This window comes from Meles meles, chromosome 1, assembly GCF_922984935.1.
Source record: "Meles meles chromosome 1, mMelMel3.1 paternal haplotype, whole genome shotgun sequence".
Classification (NCBI taxonomy): Eukaryota; Metazoa; Chordata; class Mammalia; order Carnivora; family Mustelidae; genus Meles; species Meles meles.
The window spans coordinates 101973894-101998716 of record NC_060066.1 but is presented as its reverse complement, the minus strand read 5'-3'; the positions used below and the strand labels follow the sequence as shown (position 1 = coordinate 101998716).

Sequence of the window (24823 nt, the reverse complement as noted above, 5' to 3'; positions counted from 1 at the left end):
TGAGCCTATTTTTGTTACTAATTCAGATATATTATTACTGACATATTTGTCATTTACTAAGAGCTTCCCCCAAATATGAATAATTTATTTCTAACATCATATGCTGTCAGAAAAATAGAAACATAAATATATATATATAGTTATATTTATATAAATATAAATGGAAATAGGCTAAAAGGATCAGATGGAATTATATCTTTGCTTTCATTGAGAAGAACACGTGGAAGTTTAGTGTAATTTTGCCTGGATAAATATTACTGGGTGCATCCTTACAACATGGGCTTTCCATATATACGTATACTTCCTTGGTCTATCAGCTGACTTTGCTCTATCAGGATCTAAGTAAGTGGTTGAGTGAATAAATAAATAAATAAATAAATAAATAAATAAAATGGGGGAAGAATGGGCACATCTTCTTTCCAATGTAATTTCAAATAATTCAACTTCACCTTCAAGGATACAAAGCATAACTTCCCACTCCTTAAGTATGAGCTCTCATAGTGACTTCTAACCAAAGAGTGAAGTGTGGAGAGAGGGGAAAAGAGTAACTTACCAATAGGGAAACCTGATAAATAATATCCAAGTCATGTGGTTACAGTCAGCCTCCACAGTGATAAATCCTGTTGACAGGTGGACCACTGATATAATGTGGTGAAATGATTCCAATGTCTGTGGTATCCTCCCTAAATCTCTAGCTCTAGTATAATCATGAGAAAAGCAGCAGAATAATCCCAATGTAAGTACATTCTACAAATTGCTGATCAGTACTCCTGAAAACTGTCACACTCATTTTAAAGAAACAAAGTCTGAGAAACAATCATAGCCAAAAAGAGCCGGTGATTAAAGAGCATGGTGATTAAATATAATGTGTTGTCCTGGATCCTAGAGCAGAAAAAGGACAGGAGAAAACAAAAAAAAAAGGAATATTAATAATAATATAATAGTATTGATCCATCAATTTTAACAAATGTGCATACAAATGTAAGATGTTAATAATGGGGAAAAAGGAATGTGGGGTATGTGGGAACTCTCTATGCTATTTTCACAATATTTATGTAAATCGAAAACTATTCTAACATAAAAGTTTAGACAGAAAATTCTCAAAATTTTTAAATAAAAGAACCAAACAGCTTTTACTCCAATTTTTAAATTTATAATCACTGAACATAGTTTTATTATAGTATGCAATTTATTCTTACCTAGTAACTAACTTGTTTCAAATCTCATAATATTTTTCTGAATAAACATTGATATTACTACCTAATATTTTGATGAAAGATAATGGAAGATTCAAAAAAAGAAGAAAAATGTTAAAAATAGTAGAGGTGCAGGCATAATGTGTCATATTATTAATAACGTCTTAAAATGTATGAACTAATATTCAGCATATGAAACTAAACATGAGATTATGTTTAGACAGATGGTTAAATAACCTCATGTTTATTTCTCTAGTTGCTTTTTAGTAGCAGGAAATTGGTTCTAGATATATAGACCATGGTTTTATATAATTAATAAATATTGAAATTCTACTTTTATAGTAAAGGCATAACTTTATATCAAAGTTGGGGATAAGCAGATATTTATAGTTTTTTTCAACACAGTTTTAAGAGCAATTTTGAAAAATAATTGTTAAAACTAACAACCAATTTCTCATGGCTATCAAAAATTTAAGTAATTTAAATAGAGAGGGAGACAAACCATAAGAGACTTTTTAAGATAGAGAGCAAATTGAGGATTGACGAGGGGGAAGTGCGTGGGGGAAGGGCTGAATGGGTGATGGAGATGAAGGAGGGTACCTGTGATTAGCACTGGGCATTGTATGTAAGTGATGAATCAGTAAATTCTACTCCTGAAACCAATATTACACTGTATGTTCACTAGCTAGAATTTAAATAATTGGAAAACGAGATTACCATCAAAAAATAATCTAAAAAGAAAAAAGATTAAGTAATTTATATCATCATATTATAATGTTTATCATCAAATTGCCTTTTATTTGTAAATGATTTGTTGCTACCTAGCTTTACTATAATCAGACTGCTTGTGCATTCCAGGTCCACAACCCTTAAAACTTATTTAGGGAAAATACTATATATATTATGCAGTATGGTCAGTTGACTATTGAAAACGGTCAGTCTCTTTTCTTTCAGGGTCAATGACAATGATCCAGTGACAGCATAAGTGAACTTCCTGCTGTATTTCACCCACACTTACTAAGAAGAACAAAATAATTTGCTGTAATAAATTATTAAATAATTTACTGTTCCAAAGACTGAAAGGATTAATTTTTGAGGAATCCAGTCTTTTACTGTGGAATTCACCATACATTTCACTTAAAAGTCTCATTTACCTAAACTGTATTATATTTTGGCTCTGTGTTTTTTCCATAGTGTCAGGGTGTCAAATTTCTATGACCACTCTTGGTTTTATTATCATATAACCAAAATAAAATTCTCTAAAAGCATTAAAAATATGCATTTTATATGCATTTTATATGCATTTGAGTCCATGTTCACCATTTACACATTATAATGACCACAAAATGAATCTGTGTTAATATTTCATACATCGATTTATCTTATTATTCACTCTGCTAAATAGCTTGTTTCCTTACATCATACTGTTTGTGAATAAAATTTTGTTTCAGAGAGAATTATTCATGCATGCACCTTTTTAATTAAAAAGAGAAAGATTAGTCAACCTTTTTTCAAGAGATAACCACATGAAAGGCAACTTTTAATTACTCCTTTGAAGTTTCTTTCCCAGTTGCAAACTCAGGTTTCAAAACGAAAGCTGGGAATGCACAGAACACTTGAGAGAAGAGGTTTATCCTATCTCAGATCCTGTCTGAATGCTCATTGGAGTGGAGAGGTGCATAGAAATGCACCCTCTGGGTCACACTGAGCCATTTATGGTGCACAAGGGCGGGGATTAAGACTTCCTTCTTTTCCTTCTGCTCTTTTCGTTGTACTCAGGGAATTCTTGTCCCTTACAGGTGGCCATAAACAGTTTGCCAAAAGTATCTGCTCCATAATTGCTTATGCTTTGCTTTATTAGTGTTTTCCACTCTTAAACTCAATGCTGTGCTTGATGGCTTACCATGTCTCTGTCTTTTCAGACGACATCCTTTGAGGTGCCGTAGCACATGGATTTCAGGACTGCCTGTGAAGAGGTATGTTACATAGCTTTCTGCTTCTTGAATAAGGGAAACCTGTTATATATGGGACACACTTAGCCCTCTTTTATATAAGCAGAACACTCTTTTGGTGGAGGAATGTGTGACAGGTCCATTTCAAGTCCAAGGTACGGTCTGTTTCTGCAAGACTAAAAAAGCCAGAGTTCCTGGGGAAGCCTCGTATTTTCACTCTTCCTTAAGAATACTGGAGCATATTTGATGTGATTAAATTGCCCTTCTCCATAAACTATGCACTCACTACATGATTTCAGGTAGTAGAAGTGTTGGAAGTAATTCTTTTCACATAAATGGTTATAAATTAGAAGATATTGATGTCCTTTTCAGCACTAAAATTCTATGATTTTATGATTCCAATATTATTTAAGTATTTCAGTATTGTTTAAGTATGTCACACATAGCAATTCAGATTCTCTGTAGAGCAATCTTCACACTTGGTGTGAATTAAAGTGATACATTGCTCTTTCAAGGATTTTAAAGGCCATTCAAGTGTGTAGTCAGTAGTGCATGGAGTTAGGCCATGGGGATATAACTGTTCTATTTTAGGAAGAAACACTATTTTACTAAACATGCAACATTCAAAGCATTCTTTCATTCTTCAGGCCAAATGCAGTCACTCATAGGTTAAAATATTCCATATTTTCTTAAAAGGTTTAAAATATTTTTATTGTATATATAGATACCCCAAGAAAAACAACCATGACTAGATTACCTATGATACAATTAAAAACAAAACAATAAATACTTGTTATTAACATTTGTGAAGATAGTTCTTTTAATGAGATGTCAAGTGTTGTTTCTTGCAAAAATATCTACTTTTAAAAAGTATTTGTCACAGTTGGTTCAAAGTTTAGAACAGAAGTAAGATCTTTCAGAAAGTTAATAAATAGTTTATATATATTTTTAAACATTTAGTCATTTGAGAGATTGTGCACCCAAGGCTAGGGGTGTGGGGGCAGAGGGAGAAAATCTCAAGCTGACACTGGTTGAGCTTGGAGCCTGATGTGAGACTGATCTCACCACCCATGAGATCAAAACCTGAGCCTAAGTCAGGAGTCATTTGCTTTAACTGACTGAGCTACCCAGGCACACTGCTTTTATATTTTTAATACTTAAGCTTAAGCTTTTTATTTTCCAAAAGATTTTCTCTATTCTAACACTTTTCAAATTATTTTATAGTTATTTATTTACAAACCTCTCTTACATGCTACACTAAATACAATGACAGTGTATAATTTATTCATCCTTTTTACTCAGCACCTATCAGTTCATACTTTTTAAAAATAATTTAATGCTTTAGAAACTTAAATTTAAAAACATACATTTTAATTCTGTGTCATTTCTAGTGTTAAATACACAGTCTCATACTCTTAATTATGTATGTAGTAAGTCTATTTCCATCACTGTGTTTGTTATCTTATGTTTGGGGTAGTAAAACACTCATTGTATGGATATTTGCATGAATGAAATACAAATGAAAAACTTATGAGAGTCATGAGATCCTCAAAGACAGGATAGTGACCAAATACTATTTTAACACTTGGTTTACCTTGGACTCCAGAGGCTGACTTAAGATTGATTTTTCCAACTTTTTTTTTAAACAAAATTGTTTGAGTCATTGATTTGGAATATTTATATATATATATATATATATATATATATAGAATTTAAGGTTCAGATTTATTTTATTTTACAATGATAATATCGCTGTGATCATCTTACTGTTGCTTTCTGTAAACAGAGGTTCTTGTTCTCTTGCAATAAGTCTTTTGATAATTTCCACCATTTTAGACTGTCCCCAGGGTGGAGTTAAGTTGTCTCAGAACTGCTCAGCAGCAGCAGCCATGTGTTTTCCACACACTGGCTGGGTTGTCAGGAGTACAGAGCTATGTGATACTCTGAAAATGATCAAATCCCCCTGTAGATGGATCAAAGTCAATGAGTGCAACTGAAATGTACAGTCTTAGAACATTTAAGTGGACAGAAACCATAATTTAGCTTAACTGTCTCACTTCGCAGGTGTAGAAATTGAGCAGTTTTATGAAATGCTAAGTCCCATTTAATTAATTAGTTAAAAGCAAAACTAATATGTAGCTTGGAACTCTTTCAGTTTGATCCTCTTTCTAAATTATGTTGCTGGAAATTATAACATAGTCAATTATAACATTATAACATAGTCAAATATATGTTGAATAAAAGTTGTTTTCTCTTGACTGCTAAGATATTAAAGATGTAAATCTGATATCCACATCACTGGACAGATCTAATTGATTATAACCATGCACATACCAGGAAGTGTCTTCATTGAAAGGAAATGGAAGTATGTCTAGTACCATGTAAAATATCTTAATTTTCTAATACAAATCTTTGTAAAAGAAAGGTTTATTAATTAAGAAGTTTCTCCCCTTAAAAAGAAAATGTTGCAATACTTTTAAGGAATTGGAATTTAGAAGTCTGATAAGATATAAAAATAAAGGTAGAGAATACAATTGGGACAACACAAAATTCACGGTTTAGAAGAAAAAGTGCATATTATGGACAGGCATAATTACTGATTCTCTACTTTTAAAAATGTCATCAAAATAATAATGTGTTAGGGACTCTGTGTAGCTCAGTTGGTTAAGTGTCTACCTTTGCCTCAGCTCATGATCTCAGGGTCCTAGGATTGAGCCCTGCGTCAGGCCCCCTGCTCATTGGGGTGTCTACTTCTCCCTCTCCCACTGCCCTTCCTCCTCCTACTCCTTCTGGTGCTCTCTCTCTCTCAAGTAGATCAATATAACTCTTGAAAAAAATGAAATAACAATGTGTTCAAGAAGTAATTATGCTATCTTTAGTGTAGGTATTCCTCATATTTCATTCCTTATATTAATTTTTATCTATATTCCTTAAAATATTATCCACATCTCTGTGTTGACCATGAAAATACATATTTTCTATAACATATATTTAATAACTTATAATTCATTTACATATATAATTTAACTTAGTCTTTCACATAATAAGAGAATTTGTGACTATGATTCAATCAACAAATATTGAAACTAAGCTTACTATCAAAAAGCACTGTACTAGGTCCTACATATTAATAGTCCATAATGATAAAAATGGTGTTAACTTATTAAGATCTTCTTGTGATAGCAACATATGTGATGAGGTTAAATACTGTGATATTATTGAAGTCTCTACATGTGATGCCTAAATACAATTCTGCTTAATTGTTAGATGAATATATTTATTCAATAAAAACCCTGAGTTCAGAAAAGGAAGCACTTTTTTGAATGGAGTGGTCTTGCAAAGCCTCAGGGTGAAGTGAGTCATGTACTAGGACTTGACAAATGGCTGGCATTTAGCCAAGGAGAAGGTCATGACTGGAAGTAATCCTGGAAGGGAGTACAAAATAAGGTTGGAGGCAGATGGCATCAAATGGCATTTAGTGCAATATTGCTATAATATGGTAGGGCATAAGAAATTACACAACATTTAAAACTATAAGTTTACAGAACAAATTCAGCTATATTTGGCAAGCAAAATATGGAAATATCAAGGATACCTGTAAAATGTTTGCAGGACATATATGGTCTCTGCATACTTGTAGTTTGTAGTTTTTTATGTCTGATATTACAAGTTTTATATTTCAAGATTAAAGGATCATAGATTTTAAAGTTTCATGAAAGTGGTGGTGCCTGGATGGCTCAGTTGGTTGAGTGTCTGACTCTTGATTTTGGCTCAGGTCATGATGTTGGGCTCTGTACACAATGCAGAGTCTGGTTGAGATTCTCTCTCTCCCTCTCTCTGCCCTTATTTAGAGTGCTCACACACTCTAAATAAATAAATAAGTAAAATCTCTAAAAAAATAAAGAAGTTTCATGAAAGCGCATCTTCTTTCAAAGTCTAGAACCTAAAGAGGCCTTAACTTTTTAAGATTTTATTTATTTGAGAGAGAGAAAGAGAGAGAGATTGAGAGAACAAATGCGAGGAGGGGCTGAGGGAGAAGCAGACTCCCTGTGGAGCAAAGACCCTGTGGTGGGACCCTAATCCCAGGACTCTGGGATCATGACCTGAGCTGAAGGAAGACTCTTAATTGACTGAGCCATATAGGTGCCCAAAAAAACCTTAACTTTTAAGTATGAAAGGAATCATAGCCTAGTTTTTAAAGTTCCAAGGTTTAAACTAAGCCTAAATTCTTGTTAAGTTTAAATGTGAGGACTGTTTGTTTAAAACAGAGTGAATTCATGTGAATCCATAAACACACTTCATTGATTTACAGAAAGCTAGTTGATGACTAGATTTTTAAAAAGTATTGCCTGTTAAATAATTAAGATGCATGGCCTTTTAATAGTCCTCTAAATAAACAATGTGGATTTTGTAAAATCACCATGCAATATAGTATCATACATCAGGAACAGGAAAACATTTGAATCTATATCATTTTTTATGAACCATTCCTTTAAAATTTCAAGTTTTATGTATGTTTCATAATTTGCATAATATATTGTATACGTCTACATAGAGCACATACATTTCTTTACTCATGTGCAATGTGTACAAGGTCCACAAAGTTTGAAGACAAATGATTCTTATGTTAATAAAGAAACAGACGGGTACAGGATCTAAGTTTATAGTAAAACGTGCAGCCAATACTTATTTAGGTGATGTTTTATTGTTCAGCAGTGTGGGTGCATGGATGTGATGACTGTAGCCAGACTCTTTTAGGTTAGGCTATTCTAGTGGCCGCTCTCACAGTCTTGGTTCCCATTTTTAGCCTTAAGCAATCTATGGGGGTTGGGGCTACGCAGATTAAGCCTCTCCCCATATGAGACAGTGTTTTATGCATCCTCAGTATCTTGCCTTTGATGGAAAAATCATCAGCTCAGAGTGGTCTCACTCAATTTACCCCCAGTGGTCATTGTTTGATACAGAAAAAACAATTGGTTCAAGATGATGACCTTCTCACAACTGTTTGTACTCCCAAAGGAGATTCTTGGTGACTGAAGTGCTGTCCCCTCGTGAGAGACACCAATGGCCGTATCACTGTTTATACGAGGATTGGCAGAAGCATCCCTCAAATAATCTGTGCATGAGTGAAACCAGAGCAGGTGGTTAAGAGCACAGAATCAGGAGCCAGCAGTCTGGGTTCAGATTCTGACTTCCATTCATCTCTGCTCCTCTGCTCCTTTCTTATCTATGAAAGCAGGTGCACTGGGTTGTTAGGAGGAACAAATGAAATAATATTTCTGGAAACACAATAAACTTTATGCAAGTGGTTATTAAACAACAAATAAAAATATGACACATTTCACTAGTGATGATATCAGTCCAGCAATGCTACTCTGAATCAGAAGATTTCCCAGAAATGGATTTTTAGCTATTTTTTAATCTATGGTACCAGTTCTGATTCTAAGGCAGTTATTTACCAGCCTTCAACATCTTCTGCTCAAGGCTTATATATCTGTTAACAAAAAGTATGTTGTATCTTTCCCAATTCCTATCCATCTCCTTTTTGAAGAAATATATTTATAAAACATAAATCACTGTTCAGACGTCTCCAAGGCATCTCTAATACCTTTAAACTCCTGGAATATCACATAAGGTCCTTGACCTTCCTCTTCTTCACCTGGCACCTCTTCTCCCTTGGCCTCTGCTGGATTATGCATGCTTAGCACTGGGATGCATTCTCATGACTCTCTCTTCTTGAAGCATGTCAGATACCCAGTCTCATACTTTCATAATTTTATTCATTTTCCCTCTTGAATAAAGTAAATTTTGCCTCCTCTAATTATTTCCTCAATTTATTTTTTAAGACAACCATACATATTTTATCTAGAAAACCTTTAACACCTCCCTTCCTCAAAAATATTTAACTCTTCTCTTCATGTTGCTCCCACATCTGATATCACATTGTATCTTATGCATGTATGTATATTATATAAGTAAGAATGCTCTGAGGTCAGAGACGATTGTCTGATTCATGTCTGAATTTTTGCAAATTATTTGCAAAATTGATGTATGTATGGGATTTAAATGTTTTCATGTACATGGCTGAATTTTTATAATAAAATATATGTAAAATCTATAATTCCTAAAAAACGAATTTAAGTTGTTTGTTTCAAGCTTCACTAGTGCTGTTTTCTGTTTTCTTCAAACATCTATTTATGTGTGTGTGTGTGTGTGTGTGTTCATTTTAACAAAAGCTACTTCATTGTTTGTTCTTTAATTCTGTCTTTTCAGGACCCAAATGTGAGCTCAAAGTCTACATATTCTGTTTTGCAGACAACTGCCTAATAATTAGGGGACATTTTATACATTATTTGAGTGAATGGAGCTTTGACCACATCAGATGTAACAAGAGAAGTCTCATAGCTATATTTTTGTCGCTCAGACTTTCCCTGGATGATCTTTGATATCTCTTTGATGTGTAACAATAATGTATTTATGGGCTCTCAGGGAAAACCCCTTTTTCATCCTCACATTGAGACAGAGCATTATTTGTCATTGCCAGCTATTCCATTACACTTCTGGGAGAAAATTGGCCTGACTATACTGTACATTAAAACATCAGCAAATGCGCTCAATTATGTTCACTTGGCTTTGATATTATTTTATATCCTCCTCTTCCCCATGCTACCTCAGAGTGTCCTGGTGTTGGCTCCCAGCCAACATCACATTGTAAGCATGAAAGACGTTTCTCTGTGAAAAATGTAGAAAATTATGTTCTATATTAAGGAAAATATAATTTGCTTTTGCTGAAATATTTTTGTCCTCTAGACGTATCCACTTGAGTTATGCTCTAGAATAGATTAATCGACACAATTTAGTGAGTGCCTGCTGTGTTCCAGTCTCATAAAGGAGGAAAGAACACTATCCTTGCTCTTGGAAAAGACTTGTTTTTTTCTTAAAAGATATCATAACACTTACGAAATAATTACAGACTAATATAAGCCCATAGTGATAAAGGGTATGATGGTATGTATTAGCATATGGGATAAAGCTATTTACAGAAGGAATTATCTTTATCAGCATCAATATCTAAGTATGTTCCCATTTACATTATGAAACATTCTTTTAAAGAAACACACTCCTAGCAATTCATATGTAAATTTATATTCCAAGAGAAAACCTGGTGTTATTGCCTAGAATTTTATGCTCATTAATACTAAGGATAAATACATATTTCTATAAACTTATGCTTTTATCTGAATTAAGAATGGCTTAATAATTATTAGATGAAAATACAATTGCCAAAGTGGTAATTGTTTCTATTGACTTTTTGGTGCATAATGACAGCCAGTGATTATTTTCTGTCTCAAAAAAATTTCCTTTTATGTTTCTGACAAGTGAGAACCTTAAGTGCTCTTGCTAGGGAGCATATTGCTTTTCTTTTTTTTTAAATTTTGTTTCCTTTCATTGTTACAAAATTCATTGTTTATGCACCACACCCAGTAGTCCATGCAATACATGCCCTCCTTAATACCCACCACCAGGTTCACCCAAACCCCCACTCCCCTCCCCTCCAAAACCCCCAGTTTCTTTCTCAGAGTCCACAGTGTGTCATGGCTTGTCAGCATATTTCTATTTATCTGGGTGAATATTATATACTAAAATGCTTCAGGAACGATGGGAATTGTGGGTTTCTTCAGTGATTACTGAGGAACTGGTGGAAGACTATCTAATGCAAGTTCAGCAGTCTTCACAGGTTGTTTTTATAATTCCCAAAAAAATATGTGAAGCAAAACAATGTCTTAGGAATCACAGATTTGGGGTCCTAAGCCAGGCTCTGTTTTTAATTAATTGTATTAATTTAAGCAATTCACTTCTCCCCTTTATCCTCATTTTCTCATCTGTACTCTGTGTGTGTGTGTGTGTGTGTGTGTGTGTGTGTGTGTGTGTGTGTTGGCAACCAGGAATGATGAAATTGTGGAGAATAGAAATGATGTTAAGTAGGTATGGTTTCAGATTCAAAATTCTATGATAGAGGCAGAATGTAGATTAGTGGTTGCATAGGGCTGGGGAGGGCAGTGGGGTGATGCATGCAATAGGTTTCCTTTTGGAGTTTTGAAAATGTTCTAAAATTGATTATAATAATGCTTACACAACTTCGTATGAAAAACCATTGTCTTATAGATCCTAAAGTGTTAAATTATATAGAATGTGAATTATATCTCAATAAATCTCTTATCAAAAATTTTATGTTTAGATAATATGTATTAAATAAAACTTTGATTATTTTTCAAATATAGTATATAAACATACTCCTTATTCTCCTAATCTTAGTGGATTTTCTAACAAATCTCCATTACCTGAGGTCTACTTCACATGAAATGGTTAACCTTGTCTCTGCTCCTATATTATGTTCCAGATTTATCAGAGTGCATTTTCCTTAGCTCTCAAATGCTATTCATCATGTTTTGCTGTGAATAGCCCATAAAATTATTTTCTATAACCTAAGTAATTTTTTTTCCTCTGTTTTGTTCTTTTCTTGCCTGAAGACAAAGACAGGGATTTGTTTGCTGCAGGATGGTAATCAGGAGCCTTTCAAAGTCCGGCTGCACCTAGCCAAAGATATTTTGATGATCCAGGAACAGGATGTGATATGTGTGTCTGGTGAGCCTTTCTATTCTGGTGTAAGTAGCTTTCCTTCTGTTGAACTCTTTTTTTTTTTTTTTTTGTTAATAAAAATGTTTATTCACAGAAAGTTCATAATATATTATTCTTTTACTTTCAGAGCATAGTTAGTCCTCTTGCATGTAATTTTTGTTGACATTATTAAGAAAGCAGTGTCCTTGTATAAGTACCAAACCTAGATCCACAGCCACCTATCAGGGCTCATCCCCACATTTTAGGGCATCTCATTGACTCCCAGTTGTTAAGTGGCTGCAGTGACACTTGTATAATCTGATCTTGAGAAAGTGCATTCTACCTTTTCATACAAAAGACTATCTGAGGACAATGCACAGTAGTTTTTCCTGCCCCAGTCTTACCTTGCATCACATTGGACTTTTGGAGGTGTTACAAACGTGGAGCCCAGTGATTTGCATTTGGAAAGCATGAGACTTTAGGTGACAATCACTGGACTCAATATCAATGCTTTTCCCCAGGGGATTGTGCATGAATGACTCCTTGATAGAATTATGCCCAAGTGTCATAGTAAGTTCTGTGTAATGCCCCAAATGGTTGGCATATTACCCTGCTGCTAATCCAGCCTCAGAAAGAGCCATAAATTATCAGTCAAAACTCATTGATGTGCTCACGAGCACTGAAGTACAGGTGTGGAAGACATCTTTAGGTGAAATTAGATTATATTGGACAAAATAACTTTAGCATTAAAGAGGACAACTTTTAAGAGTTTATCATTTATTATGTAATAACATTAAAAACATTATTTTAACAGTGTTGCCAAATATGATCTCAGAAGAAATTACAGCAAGTAACAAACAGTCTGCTTCCTGGATTCCCCAGATATCTATAGCTATTTAGCACAAAGATTTAATTTGTAGCTTATTAAAAGACTTACCTTGGAGTATTTTGTTGGTGGTGAATAATGCTGAACATGAGTTTCCACCTCACTTCTCACCAACATCCTATGGGAGTCACACCAGGTCCTAAATCCATAGGCCCTTGCTAACTAAAGATAACGGACATTTTGCAGACTGTTAACTCTTTTGTCACAGACCATTTAAATCATCCTGAATCATGGAGCTGGCTGTCAAAGCTGATTAAATTGTTCTTATGGAGTGCCCATTCTTCCTTTTAGTTAATAAAAGAATAGCAGTCAGTGGTTGATTTCTCCTTCCCACCCTCTTTCTTTCCTCTTTTCCTTCATCTCCTTTCTTTTTCTTTCTTTCTTTCTTTCTTTCTTTCTTTCTTTCTTTCTTTATTTATTTCTTTCTTTCTTTCCTGCCTTCCTGCCTTCACTTTTTCCTTTTTACCTTCCTTCTTTTCCTTTAACTCCTTCTCCTCCTCCTCTCCCCCACCTTTCTCTCTTTAGTGAAGCAATATGATTAATATAACTCTCTGGAGTGAATATATTACACAAATTCTAGATCAGTAAGGTGTTGTAATTTGTAAAATTCAGTCTATTAATACTGAAATAATGTTATTGATTTTTAGCTATGCAGTAAAAATAGTTAATACACAAAAATGTAATCTCTTGTTTCAAAAGAATGCTGGGAAGAACTTGACAGAATTAAGACAGAATTAACGCTGGGAAGAACTTGACAGAATTAAGGCGAGAAGAACACTGGGAAGAACTTGACAGAAATATCCTATGATAATGTCAACAAATGCAAAAAAAAATTGACAAAATTTGACAGTCATTCATAAGAAACACTTTCAACAAAGTCTGTATAGGATGGAACTCCCTTAATTGAATAAACCCTAAAGAATACTTCTCACTAACATTATAGTTTCTGAGGTTGTAAGCAAGTCAAGGATCATCACTTGCTTTATTTTTACTCAGTATTGTTTTGGTTATACAGTAAGTTGGGAAAGGGATATAAATGGCATAACAATTGAAAAAAGAAGAGGTTAAGTGGCGCCTGCGTGGCTCAGTTGGTTAAGCAACTGCCTTTGGCTCAGGTCATGATCCTGGAGTCCCGGTATTGAGTCCTGCATCAGGCTTTTCCTTCTGTCCTCTCTCCTCTCAGGCTCTCTCTCTCTCTCCCTCTCAAATAAATAAAATCTTAAAAAAAAAAAAAGAAGAGGTAAATAGCTCTAGTTTAGATGTCATGATGTGTATGTAGAAACCCTTAAGAAATCTACAAAAAATAGAATAACATACAAATTCATCAAGGTTGCTGGAAATAAGGATGATGTCCAAAGTTAATTGTACTTCCATAATTTGTAACAAACAAAATAAAAGTGAAATCCACAATACATCAAAGGAATAATAACACTCTGAAATAAAATTAACAAAATATGTACAAAGTTTTTACCTTGAAAACTATAGAACTGTGATAAATTAAATGAAAATAAACAAGTAAATGGAGAAATGTAACATGGTCATTAATTAAAGACAAAATATTGTTAAGTTTTCAAATCTTCCTAAGTACCTAATATCAATTAAAATCCCCAAAATGTTTTTGTAGACCATGACAAGTTGATTCTAAGATTTACATGGAAATACAAAGACTCAGTACAGGCCAAACAATACTTAATAAGTAGAACAAGGATGGAATATTTATACTTCCTAATTTCAGAACTTACTATAAGATTGCCAAAATGAATACAATGTGACATTGGCACAAGTACAGGCACATGAATCAAATGGAACATTATAAAGAGTCCAGGAAACAGACCCACACTTATATGGCCAATTCCTTTTTTTTTTTTATTGTGGTAAACTATACATAACATAAAATTTACATTTTAAACACATTTAAGTGTATAGTTCAGTGACATTGAGCATATTCATATTGCTGTGAAACCCTCACTGCTCTCCATATCCAGAATTTTCATCACCCCGTACTAAAACTCTATGCATTAAATAATACTCCCCTCTGTCCCATCCCCTCAGCCTTTGACAACCTCTATTCTACTTTCTGTTTCTATGTATTAACTTGGAAGTGGACTCACAAAATATTCATCCTTTTGTGTCTGGTTTATTTTATTTAGTGTAATTCTTCAAGGTTCACCCATCTTGTAGCATGTATCAGAATTTCCTTCCTTTATAAGACTGAATAATATTCTTTCTGCATGTGTGTACCATATTTTGTTTATCTTACCTATCTATCCAATAGTGTACATTTGGGTTGTTTTCTCATTTTGGCCCTTTGGCATAAGGCTAATATGAACATGGGAGCACAGATGTCTGAGTCATTGTTTTTCATTCTTTTCTGTATGTTACCAGAAATAGAATTGCTGGATGAAATGGTAATTCTGTGGCTTTTCTTTTGTTTTGTTTTATTTAATCTCATATCAGGTATGTGATTTGCAAATAATCTTCTCCCAAATTATGGGTTGCCTTGTTACCCTGTTGTTTCCTTTGATGCACAGAGATTTTAATTTTTATGAAGTTCAGTTTGTCTAATTTTCTTTTGTTGACTATACTTGTGTTATACCTAAGAAATCATTGCCACATCCAATGTCATGAAGATTTTCCCCTCTATTTTCTTCTAAGAGTTCTTAGTTTCAATTCTTCATGTACATCATGTACACTGATTCATTTTGAATTAATTTTTGCATATGGTGTTATGTCCAGCTTCATTCTTTTGCTGGTGGGTATCCAGTGTTTCTGATGCCATTGCATCTTTGTACCCTTGTCAGAAATCATTTGACCATATAAGCAGGGTTTTATTTCCAAGTTCTTTATCTGTAGCATTGGTCTGTCTGTCTGTTTTTATGTCAATACCATACAGTTTTGATTACCCTAGCTTTGTGGTAAGTGTTGAAACCAGGAAACTTATGGAGGGAGGAAGGGCAACATGGCAGAGAAGTAGGAGACCTTTTTTCAACTGGTGTGCTAAAGTGAGCTAAATACCTACCAGAACACTCTGAACACCCATGAAATCAGCCCGAGATGTAAGGTTATACACTTCTGGATCTCTACAGGGGCAGAAGAATATCAATGGTAGGGTAAAGTGGATTGGGAGCACTCAGACTGATATGGAAGAATAAACAGAAGGGGGAGGGAGCCACCAGAAGTGACCCATTGGAAAGTAATACCCCAACATGAAAGTACGCTGTGCTTGGGGACCAGCATTTACTTGGAGTCTGGTTAAAAGCACTCAAAAAGAACGAAGGGTCTTAAGGGGCAACCAGTGGAATCAGGCAGCATGGGCAAGGCCCTAAGCCCATGGTGCCAGGGCATTCACAGCCAGCACCCACGCATGCCTGAGATGGCCCGGTAGTAGTTCCAGTCAGTGGTCCCTGAGCTTGTGGCTTTCCACTACTTGCACCACCACTTGGACTGGGCATATTCTGGCCCACAGCTGAGAGAGCACAGGCTCCTATCAGACATCCCTGGGCCTGCAGCCTTCTGTGACCTGTGCCACTGCTGGTGAATATGAGCATGCCTGGTGTGGGCCTGGACTCCAGACAGCAGTCCTGTCAATGGCAGCCACAGGAATCGGGCTCCTGGGACCAATATTACTCATGGTTTTAGTGCCATAGGGGTGCAGAGACAAGCGGGAGCCTCGGGCAACCACTGAGATGGTGGCTGCGGATGCACAATGCCTGTGGGAGTTTGCAGGTTCATCAGAGTTTGCAGAAGAGGAGACTGTGTGTTCTGGACCATCAATAGGGGAAGCAGACTGAGACTTCTTTCTGAGGCAGAAGACCGAGTGTGGAAAGTTTCTTTGCACTAATCCTCCAAAAAGCCACAAAAAGCTACCAAAGAACAAAAACCTCCAAAGAACAAAAGCTGGAAAAACCAGTTTCCACAGAGCCCAGTCCATCTATATGGGGCAGGGTGACTCAGCCTAAGTGAGAGTGACTGAAAAACAACACGGCAGGCCCCTCTCCCAGAAGATAAGCCAAAAGAACAAGATGACAACAACCACAGGGTCTCAATAAAACTATAAAATACCAACATCAGGGGAAAACAATATATTAAGTCCCCAGTGAACCTTGCCTGATTCGTGGTTGATATATTCAGCTACACATCCCCTCAACCAACTCTCACCAACATAGCTAGGAGGAGGAACACCCAACAACAGAAAAACTCAGAGGTCGTGCCCTCTGCCACAGAACTATTGGATATGGGCATAAGCAGTATGTTGGAAAGGGAATTCAGGATAACAATTATCCAGGCAATGGCTAGGTTGGAGAAAACCATTAGTGACAACATAGAATCTCTAAAGATGGAAGTGAGGGCTGATCTGGCAGTACGAAAAAAGCTATCAATGAGATGCAATGTGATCTAAATACTCTAATAGCTAGGGTAATCAAGGCAGAAGATAGAATTAGTGATCTAAAGGACAAACTGATAGAGAAAAAGGATCTGAAGGAAGCCTGGAACAAACAGCTTAGACACCATGAAAACAGAATTAGGGAAATAAATGACACCATGAAACATTCCAACATCAGAATTATTGGGATTCCTGAGGGGGAGGAGGAAGAGAGAAGACTTGAAGATATAGTTGAACAAACCCTGGATGAAAATCTCCTTAATCTCGGGAATGGAACAAGTGTTCATGTCCTAGAGGCAGAAAGGGCAGCCCTCAAGGTGAATGAGTCTAGAAAGACTTCCAGACACTTAATTGTGCAATTCATGAATCATAATTTCAGACAGGAGGTCTTAAGGGAAGCTAGGGGCAAGAGATGACTTATGTACAGAGGAAGAACCATCAGAGTAACTTCAGACCTGTCCACAGAAACCTGGCAAGCCAGAATGGGCTAGCAGGATATATTCAGGGCACTAAATGAGAAGAACATGCAACTAAGAATACTTTTTCCAGGAAGGCTGACATTCAAAATAGATGGAGAGATAAAGAGTTCCCAAGACCAGCAAGGTTTAAAAGAGTATGTGAACACCAAACTGGTACTACAAGAATGATTAAGGGGAGGGGGTTCCTATAAAAGAAGAAAGAACCCAAGAGTGAACATAAGAACAGAAATTTACAGAGACTATCTATAGAAAAAGGATTTCAAGGGCGACATGATTTCAGTAAAATCTTACCTTTCAATAATCACTCAATGTGAATGGCCTAAATGTTCCCATAAAACGGCACACAGTTGCAGATTGGATGAAATGACAGGACCCATCCATATGATGTCTATAACAAACCCATTTAGAACCTAAAGATATATCCAGACTGAAAGTGAAGGGATGGAGAAGCATCTTTCATGCCAATGGACCTTGAAAGAAAGCTGAGGTAACAATTCTCATATTAGATAAATTAGATTTTAAGCTAAAGACTATAGTAAGAGATACAGAAGGACACTACATCATTCTTAAAAGGTCTATCCACCAAGAAGATCTAACAATGGTAAATATTTCTGCCCCCAATATGGGAGCAGCCAACTACATAAACCAACAGTTAATCAAAATAAATAGTCATATTGATATGAATACATTAATAGTAGGGGGTCTTAACATGCCACTCTCAGTAATAGATCTTCTAAGCAGAAAATCAACAAAGAAACAAAGGCTTTGAATGACACATTGGACTAGAAGGACCTCATAGATATTCACAGAACATTCCACCGTAAAACAACAGAATACTCATTCTTCTCAAGCACACATGGAACTTTCTCCAGATTAGCTCATATACTGGGTCACAAATCAGGGCTGAACCAATACCAAAGAATGAGATTATTCCCTGTATATTCTCAGACTAAAATGCTTTGAAACTGGAACTCAATCACAAGAAAAATTCAGGAAGGAACTCAAACACGTGAAAGCTAAAGACCATCCTGCTCAGGAATGATTGGATCAACCACGAAATCAAAGAACTTAAACAATTCATGGAAACCAAGGAGAATAAAGACTCATCAGTCCAAAACCTATGGGATACATCAAAGATGGTCCTAAGGGACATAGCCATCCAAACCTCACTCAAAAAAATGGAAAAATCCTGAGTGTACCAGCTCTCTTTACACCATAAAGAACTAGAAAATCAACAACAAATTAAGCCTACCTCATGCACAAAACGGGAAATAATTAAGAATAGAGCAGAGATCAATGAGTTAGAAACTAGAGATACAGTAGAACACATCAATGAAACTAGAAGCTGGTTCTTTGAAAGAATTAATAAGATCAATAAACCACTGGCCAAAAAAATCCAAAAGAAAAGACAGAGGACCCAAATTAATAAAATTATGAATGAAAGGGGAGAGACATGACTAACACCAAGGAAATAGAAACAATCATCAGAAATTATTAACACTTATATGCCAATAAGTTAAGCAACCTAGAAGAAATGGATGCATTCCTGGAAACTTATAAACTTCCAAGACTAAATCAGGAAGAAATTGACAACCTGAATAGACCAATATCTAGTAACGAGATTGAAGTAGTGATCATAAATCTCCCAAAAAACGAGCCCAGGACCTGATGGATTCCCTGGGGAACTCGACCAAACATTCAAAGCAGAAATAATACCTCTTTTCCTGAAGCTGTTTCAAAAAATAGAAACAGAAAGAAGACTTCCAGACTCTTGCTATAAAGCCAGCATTACCCTGATAACCAGGCAAAGACCCCACCAAAAAGGAGAATTTCAGACCAATATCCCTGATGAATATGGATGCCAAGATTCTCAACAAGATCCTAGCTAATAGAATCTACAGTACATTAAAAAGGTTATCCACCATGACCAAATGGCATTTATCCATGGGATGCAGGGTTGATTCAACATTCTCAAATAAATCAATGTGATAGAACAAATCAATAAAACAGACAAGAACTTCAGGATTCTCTCAATTGGTGCAGAAAAAGCATTTGACAAGATACAGTGTCTGTTCCTGATTAAAATGCTTCAGTATAGTGATAGAGGGAACATTTCTCAACTTCATAAAATCTATATGAAAAACCCACAGTGAATATCATTTCCAATGGGGAAAAGCTGACAGCCTTCCCATTGAGACCAGGAACACAGCAAAGGTGTCCACTCTTGCCACTGTTGTTCAACATAGTACTAGAAGTCCTAGCGACAGCAATCAGACAACAAAAAGAAATAAAAGTTAATAAAAGGTATTCAAATTGGCAAAGAAGTGTCAGACTCTCTCTCTTCACAGATGGTATGACAGTTTATTTGGAAAATCCAAAAGACTCCACCCTCAAACTATTGGAACTCATACAGAATTCAGTAATGTGGCAGGATACAAAATCAGTGCACAGCAATCAGTTGCTTTCTTATACACTAACAATTAAAAAATAGAAAGGGAAAATAGATAATTGATTCCATTTACTATAGCAGTAGGAACCATAAGATACCTAGGAATACATCTAACCAAAGAGGTAAAGGATCTATACTCGAGGAACTATAGAACACTCATGAAAGAAATTAAAGAAGACACAGAAAGATGGAAAAGCATCTCATGCTCATGGATCAGAAGAATAAACATTGTTAAAATGTCTATACTGCCCAGAGAAATCTATATTTTCAATTCCATCCTGATCAAGATTCCACCAGCATTTTTCAAAGAGAGCAAACGATCCTAAAATTTGTATGGAATCAGAAAAGATCCAGAATCATTAAGGAAATGTTGAAAAAGAAAAGCAAAGCTGTGGGCCACTTTCCTGATTACAAGCTTTACTACAAAGCTGTAATCATGATTCTGGCACAAAAACAGACACATAGACCAGTGGAACAGAGTAGAGAGCCCAGATATGGAACCTCAACTCTATGGTCAAATAATCTTCAACAACTCGGGAAAAAATATATACAGTGGAAAGAAGATAGTCTCTTTAATAAATGGTGCTGGGAAAATTGGACAGCTATGCATAGAAGAATGAAATTCAACCATTCTCCTACACCATACAGAGAGATAAACTCGAAATGGAGAAAAGACCTCAACTTGAGTCAGGAATCCTGGAGGAGAACATCCCATCAGAATCCTAGAGGAGAACATAGGCAGTAATCTCTTCAACATTGGCCACAGCAACTTCTTTCAAGATGTCTCCAAAGGCAGAGGAAACAAAAGCGAAAATGAACTTTTGGGACTTCAAGATAAAAGTCTTCTTCACAGGGGCAGCTGGGTGGCTCAGGGGGTTAAACCTCTGCCTTCTGCTCAGGTCATGATCTCAGGGTCCTGGGATCCAGCCCTGCATTGGGCTCTCTGCTCAGCAGGGAGCCTGCTTCCTCCTCTCTCTTTGCCTGCCTCTTTGTCTACTTGTGATCTCTCTCTCTCTCTCTCTGTCAAATAAATAAATAAAATCATTAAAAAAATAAAAAGCTCTGCACAGCAAAGGAAACAGCCAATAAAACAAAAAGGCAACCCATGCGATGGAAGAAGATATTCATAAATGACACTACAGACAATGGGCTGATATCAAGGATCTATAATTAACTCCTAAAGTCAACACACAAAAAATAGATAATCATGTCAAAAAACTGGACAGAAGACATGAACAGACACTTCTCCAAAGAAGACATACAAATGGCTAACAGACACATGAAAAAATGTTCATCATCATTAGCCATCAGGGAGATTCAAATCAAAACCACATGAGATACCATCTTACACCAGTTAGAATGGCCAAAATTAACAAGACAGTAAAACAACATGTGTTGGAGAGGACGTGGAGAAAGGGGAACCCTGTTACACTGTTGGTGGGAATGCAAGTTGGTGCAGCCACTTTGGAAAACAGTGTGGAGATTCCTCAAAAAATTAAAAATAGAGCCACCCTATGACTCTGCAATTGCACTCCTGGGTATTTACCCCATAGATACAAACCTAGTGAAAAGAAGGGCCATATGTACCCCCAATGTTTATAGCAGCAATGGCTATAATCACCAAAACTGTGCAAAGAACCAAGATATCCTTCAACAGACAAATGGATAAAGAAGATATGGTCCCTATATACAATGGAATATTACACTCCCATCAGAAAGGATGAATATCCAACTTTTGTATCAACATGAATGAGATTGAAGGAGATTATGTTGAGTGAAATAAATCAAGCAGAGAAAGTCAATTACCATATGATTTCACTTACTGTGGAGCCTAAGGGATAACATTGAGGACGTTAGGAGAAGGAAAGGGAAAGTGACTTGGGGGAAATTGGAGGGGGAGATGAAGCATGAGAGACTGTGGACTCTGAGAAACAAACAGAAGGTTTTGGAAGTGAGGGGAGTGGGGTGATGGATGAGCCTGATGGTGAGTATTAAGGAGGGCACATACTGCATGGAGCACTGGGTGTGGTGCATAAACAATGAATCTTGGAACACGGAAAAAAAATTTAAAAAAAGTTTAAAATGTTTTTAAAAAAATCAGGAAACATACCATCCAACTTTGTTCTTTCTCAAGAATGTTTTGACTGCACAGAGTTTCCTTGGGATTCCATATAAATTTTAGGATGGATTAATATATTTTGTAAAAAATGATATTATAGCACTGAATTAATAGCTAGCTTTGAATATTGCCATGAACACAGGATGTCTTTTCATATATTTATGTCCTTAATTTCTTTCAGTAATGTATTGTGGTTTTTAGTGTATGTCTTGCACCTTCTTGTTAGTTAATCCCCCTAAGTTATTTATTACTTGTATACTATTATAAATGGAGTTGTTGTCTTATTTTTTCTTTGATCAACTTATTTCTGTGTATTCACTTTGTATCATGCTGCTGATTTTTTGTTTTGTTTAGTGAGTGTGTGTGTATAAGTGTGTGTAATCTTTAGGTTTTTCTGCATATAAGATCATGTCATCTGTGATCAGAGATAATTTTACCTTTTTCCTTCCAATTTAGATATCTTTTTTGTAATTTTCTTGCTTAATTTCTCTTTTTAAAAATTTGTTTATTTATTTTACAGAGAGAGAGACAGATCACAAGTAGGCAGGCAGAGAGAGAGAGGGGGAAGCAAGCTTCCTGCTGAGCAGAGAGCCTGATGGGGGGTTCAGTCCCAGAATCCTGAGATCATGACCTGCTCCGAAGGCAGAGGTTAACCCACTGAGCCACCCAGGCACCCCTCTAAGTCTTTTATTACTATGTTTAATAGAGGTGGTAAAAGTAGGCATCTTTGCTTTTGATCTTAGAGAAAAAGCTTGAAGTTCACCTCTGAGTCCAGTCTTACCTGTAGGTTTTTCATATGTAACTTTTATTATTTTGAGGTAGTTTTATTCTAAGATTTTTGAGTGTTAAAGGGTGTTGAATATGCCAAATGTTTTTTCTTCACCAGTTGAGACGATTTTGTGTGTGTGTGTGTGTGTGTGTGCGCACGCATGTGTGTGTTTCCTTCATTCTGTTAATAAGGTATATTATAATGATTAAATTTCATATTATAATGATTAAATTTCATATATCGGATTATCCTTGATTCCAGGAATAAATCCCCCTTGTTCATAATATATAATATTTTCAATATGCTGCTGAGTTCAGTTTGCTAGTATTTTGTTGAGGATTTTTGCATCAAAGTTCATAAGTTCATAGTTTCTTTTCTTAATATCTTTTTTTCTGGTTTTGGTATCAGGGTAAAATTACCCTCAGTGGGTGAGTTAGGATGTTTTCTGTCTTCTTCAATTTTTTGTAAGAGTTTGAGAAAAATTGGTATAATTTCTTCTTTTAATGTTTGGAAGAATTGACTAATGAAATTAGCAGGTCCATCCAAGTCTTTTCTTTGTTGGAAGGTTTTTGATTACCAGTTTTAACTCTTTGTTAGTGACATATCTGTTCAAATTTTCTATTTCTTCATGATTCAGTGTGCGTAGGTTTTTTGCTTTTAGGAATCTGTCCATTTCATCAAGGCTATCCAGTTAATTCTTCATTCTTTTTTTTAAAACTTTTTAAATTTATTTTTATTTATTTATTTTTATTTATTTGACAGACAGAGATCACAAGTAGGCAGAGAGAGAGGAGGAAGAAGGCTCCCTGCAGAGCAGATAGCCCCATGCAGGGCTCGATCCCAGGACCCTGGGATCATGACCTGAGCCGAAGGCAGAGGCTTAACCCACTGAGCCACCCAGGCGTCCCAATTCTTCATTCTTTCTTTGGGTTATTTTTAAATTTCTATCAAGTTGATAGTAATGTCTTCACTTATTTTTCCCCCTGATTTTAGTCATTTCTTTCATCTTTAATATTATTTTTTTTCTTAGCCAATCTAGGTAAACAATTATGATTTTGTTAATATTTTCAAGGAACAAACTTACTTCATTGATTTTTCTCTATTGCTTTTCTATTCTCTTTTATGTATCTCCACTCTAATCATTATTATTTCCTTCCTTCTATGGGCTTTATGTTTAGTATTTGTTGTTGTTGTTGTTTTAATTTTTCTATTTTCTTAAGTGGTTAAGTTAAGTTGTTGGTTTGAGATCTTCTATTTTGATGTAAACTTTTATAGCTAAAGGTTCCCTTCTTGGCACTGCTTTCATTGCAGCTCAACATTTTAATGTATTATACTTTCATTTTCATTCATTTCTGATATGTACTACTTTCTCTTGTGATTTCTCATTTTCCCATTGAGTCCTTAAAAGTATCTTAATTTCCAGAGATTTGTGAATTTTCACTTTGCCTTCTGTAACTGATATATGATATCAGACAGGATATATGATGTATCCTAGAAAGTATACCATGTGCAGTTGAGAAGAATGCTAGCCTTTGAATGGCCTATATTGCCCTGTTTGTATGCCTTGTGATTTTTTGTTGAAAGTAGGAAATTTGACTCTTACAATGTGGTCACTCAGGTAATCAAATTCTTCCCTTACCCAAGGTTTGTAGATTTTGTTTGTTTTTTAGTCTTTAATTTTTGTAGGTCATCTCTTTGCCAGGTATTAACCTAAAGTATCAATTTGAAGTATTCTCAGATCTTGCCTGAGCCTATGTCTTTCCCTAGGCATGCATTTTGACTTTGTATATCTATCTGTCTATCATCTATCATCTATTTACCTATTTTTTTTTTCTTTTGAGTATCTTAATTCTTAAGTGTTGGGCTCCCAGAGGGGGAAATAGGGAGAAATGAAGGGAAAGGAAGGCTCTGGCTCTTTAAATTCCTTGGGAGTTTCTTCAACACTTGGAGACACCTCTGTAATCAAAAGT

At 35.5% G+C, this 24823-nt stretch overlaps 1 protein-coding gene across 1 annotated transcript in view; it reads left to right on the top strand.

The window, feature by feature from the left end:
• SNTG1 (syntrophin gamma 1) overlaps positions 1–24823 on the top strand; it is a 1017962-nt gene that overhangs the window by 585448 nt on the left and 407691 nt on the right. Inside the window, exons 5-6 of the mRNA XM_045990984.1 lie at positions 3119–3172; positions 11680–11814. Of these exons, the coding sequence (XP_045846940.1) occupies positions 3146–3172; positions 11680–11814 (162 nt within the window). The 5' untranslated portion in view covers positions 3119–3145. The remainder of the gene's footprint in view (positions 1–3118; positions 3173–11679; positions 11815–24823) is intronic.